This window comes from Mustela nigripes, chromosome 6 (genome assembly GCF_022355385.1).
Source record: "Mustela nigripes isolate SB6536 chromosome 6, MUSNIG.SB6536, whole genome shotgun sequence".
In the NCBI taxonomy this organism is placed as follows: Eukaryota; Metazoa; Chordata; class Mammalia; order Carnivora; family Mustelidae; genus Mustela; species Mustela nigripes.
Genome location: NC_081562.1, coordinates 9,285,244 through 9,288,838, shown reverse-complemented (window position 1 = coordinate 9,288,838; position 3,595 = coordinate 9,285,244). Strand labels below are relative to the sequence as shown.

Genomic DNA, 3,595 nt, shown 5'->3' with positions numbered 1-3,595 from the left:
TTAAGCGTCTGCCCTTGGCTCAGGTCATGATCCCAGGGTCCTGGGATCGAGCCCCTACATCAGGCTCCCTGCTCTGTGGGGAGCCTTGCTTCTCCCTCTTCCACTCCCCGTGCTTGTGTTCCCTCTCTCACTGTCTCTGTCTCTGTCAAATAAATAAATAAAATCTTAAAAAAAAAAACAAACCACAACAACAAACCCAACCTCTCTTTCCTAAAAGGAGAGTTTGATCCCATTTTTATTTCTGCTACTTAAAAAATTAGCAATATTATATCTTAACGACAAAAGTAGCAATCACTCACACAGACCGAGCACACATGGCTGCCGACACTATTCTGGGCCATTCGCAAGGACTAACTCACTCAGTCTTCCTAACACCTCAACGAGGTAGGTGTTATTGTTGTTCCCATTTCACAGGTGAGGAAACTGAGGCTCCCCTGCACTGTTGAATTTCAGTGTTTCCCTGATTATCTTCCTGCTCTTGGCTCTCTTGTCCTAGAAAAGCCCCAGAGCCTAAGTAGGAAAAGGGGCTGCTGCCAGGCTGGCAGAAGAGCCCCCTGGGCTTTCCTCCTGCCGCTGTCACTCACCTAGGAGGGCCCTGAGCCCTGGTTTCTCACAGGTAAGTCGGGAGGGGTGACTGGGATGGCCTGGCCACACTCGGATCCCCTGTGGGGTGGGTGCTGACCTCAGCACAGACGGTCCGGAGGGTCACGGGGCCATGGCACTCAATGGCCAACCTTTCCCACGGGCCAAGTCTATGCCAGAGCTCGATGTGAGGGAGCCACGAGGAGGGGGAGCCTCTACATTTCCTTCCTTCCAGCCTCTCCTCCCTCTGCCTTTGCTGGGGGAAAACATGAAAGGGGGCTTTGGCCTCTCTCTCTCCCCTCCTCTTTCTGAAGATGCCCCTTTGCTGGCATCTGGAAATCATGGATGGCTGGGGCTGCTCAGTCCCCCTCTCAGACCCCCTGTGTCTGACCTGTCCCAGGGGCTTCCGAAGAAGGTGTGCGGAGGAGGAGGAACGCGCGGGACGCCCTATTCTCCACCCAGAGCTGCTGGCTTCCAGGTACTGGGGGCTGGGCCCGCGCCATCTAAGCCGCCGCCCTTGGGTCTGTGGTCCGAGGCCGAGCGGGGGATACCGGGTTGGGAAGCGCTGAGGGACACCGGGATTTGGCTGATGGGACACTCTGGTCCCTGCTCTTCGCAGGACAGCAGCTTCCGGAGTCCCTCGGACAGCGCCTCCTAGCTTCCCGCCCCCACCCTAGGAAGAGAAGGGGAAGGGGGCTGCTTTGGGGGTGTCTGCAAGAAACAAACGAAACGGACATCTAATGAGGTCCTACTACGTGCCAAGCATTTTCACATACCTACATTTCACTAAATCCTGCTACTTGCGGACGCCGTGACGCCCATTTCACAGATGCGGAAACTGAGGCTCAGCACAGAGGAGTCTGGAGGAAACCGGGAGGGGAACGAACCTTTCCCGCGCGCCCCACCCCCGTGCCGGTGTCTCACGGACCGCAGGCGCCGACCTCCCCTTTCCGCCCCTCGCACACCCCCCGCCGCTGCCCGACGGCGCGCGGCGCTCACCTCGATGCGGTCCAGGCGGTCCCGGAGGGCGCGCACGGCGTCCTCCAGCTGGAGGATGAGCGCGGGCGAGTCCCAGGGCCCGTCGGCCATGGCGTCGCGGCGGGGTCCCGGGTCCTGGAGGCCGCGCGGCAGGCCGCTCTCGCAGCGGCCCAGCTTGCCGGTGAGCTCGCGGATGGTGTCCTGGTCGGCGCGGATGCGCGCCTCCTGCTGCAGCGCCGTCTGGCGCAGCTGCTCGGCCGTGCTCTGCAGCAGCAGCAGCTCCTCCCGCTCGCCGGCCGCCGCGTCGCCCTGCTCGGCCCCCGACGGGCAGGCGGCCGCCAGCGGCGTGCAGAGGAAGCGGCTGAAGAGGGGCGCGGGGGGCAGCGGGTGCGCGCTGGCCGCGGGCGCCCCGGGCAGCGCGGGGGGCCCGGCCGAGCCGCCCGCGCCGTGCAGCGCGCTCAGACCGCGCTGCGGGCCCGGGGACGCGGCGGCGGCGGCGGCCGAGGAGGCCGAGGCGTTGTCGGCGCCGCCGGGCAGCGCCCGCGCCGGGCTGGCCGCCAGGGGCACGCTGGCGATGATGCAGATGACGGCACCGAGGAACGCCAGCATGCCCGCGGCCAGCAGCACGGCCAGGAACTTCAGCGTGAGGCGGGCGGCGGGGGCGCCCGAGGCCCCCCGGCAGGCGCGGCGGCGGGGTCGGGGCGCGGGGCCCGGGCGCGCGGGGCCGAACGGGGCCGAGCGGGAGCCGGAGCCCGAGCGGGAGCTGTTGCCGCGGCCGCTGCTGCCGCCGCTCTGAGCCCGGGCGGCGCGAGGAGGAGAAGGCGGCGGGCGGCGGGGAGGGGGAACGGGCGCGGCGGCCCCGCCCCGCAGGCTCCCCCGGGCCGGCCCTGGCCCAGCCCCGCACCCGTTCCGTGCCGGGCGCCGCGGCCGGGGCGCCGCCGAGATCGTGATCCAGCCGCCCGCACCGCACCGAGCGGATTAGGAGATAGGGGGCGGCGACCCGGTGGCCACGCGGCGGGACTCCCCTGGGACCCCTGCCGCACCCGTCCCGGGCTCCCGCCCCCTCCCCGAACCCGTAATGCCGACTGCTACCTGGCGGGGAGCTTGTCTCGTGTCGGCTCAGGGCCTGGCGAGCTACAAGCTTGGGCGCAGGGAAACCTCACGGTGGACACGCTCACCGGGGAAAGGAGAAGCCTGAGGCCCACCGAGGTCGGGTCGCTGTCCAAGGTCACGCAGCCAGGATGCGTTGGAGCAGCACTGGGGTTCAGGCACTTCTGGGGGGACTCAGGTTGTGCGATGGAGCTGGGGTGGGCGTGGGCAGAAGAAAAGAGGTCAGTGTTAGGGGCCGGGGACTGGAGATTTTGAGCCAACCGCCAGCCTGTCACTCCCCACCTGGGACCTCCTGAAGGAACAGGGTTCACTCCCCTCCACACCCTTCAAAAAACTCCCCAAGAACGAACACACACACACACACACACACACACACACACACACACACACACGGCAGAAAAACAAGCAAAAACTTCCTCTGATCTCAGAAGATAGCAGAAGCTCCCCCCACTCTGAGAATCCTTAAGGGCAGGAAACACCAGGGGTCCCAGAGAAGACCCCTCTCCAGACCTCCCCACCGCAGTCTACAGTAGGAAGGCAAAACCCTGCTGGGCATGTGGACCAGGCAGTGGAAGAAACCGGAAGGAATGGGAGTGAGCTGTGGTGTGGGGGTGGCTGAGGAGACTTTTACTTTCTCCTTTCACAAATGTCTATATATATATTGTTGCAAATTAACTTTGCAATTAAAAACTTTAAAAAAGTCCTCCACAATTCAGGTCCAGCTCCAGTTTTCCAGGAGGTGTTTTCTGAGAGGCCTGGGTTCCCAGTGCTGGAAGGGCACTCAGAAGGCTGCGGATGTGGGATGTTTGCTGCAAAGGTGGAGGAGAGGGGCTGTAGCTCTTGGGAGTCATTGGCCAAGGCCACACCCAGGCCAGTCCTGATTTGGAGTCTGGCCTGTCTCGCTGCCTCGCCTGTATTCTTGACT

At 64.1% G+C, this 3,595-nt stretch overlaps 1 protein-coding gene across 1 annotated transcript in view; it reads right to left on the bottom strand.

Annotated features, from left to right (window-relative positions):
* NPTXR (neuronal pentraxin receptor) overlaps positions 1–2,526 on the bottom strand; it is a gene marked incomplete at its 5' end in the record, with an annotated part of 22,998 nt that extends 20,472 nt beyond the window's left edge. Inside the window, one exon of the mRNA XM_059404442.1 lies at positions 1,582–2,526. Within this exon, the coding sequence (XP_059260425.1) occupies positions 1,582–2,526 (945 nt within the window). The remainder of the gene's footprint in view (positions 1–1,581) is intronic.
* Positions 2,527–3,595: the final 1,069 nt, after the last annotated feature.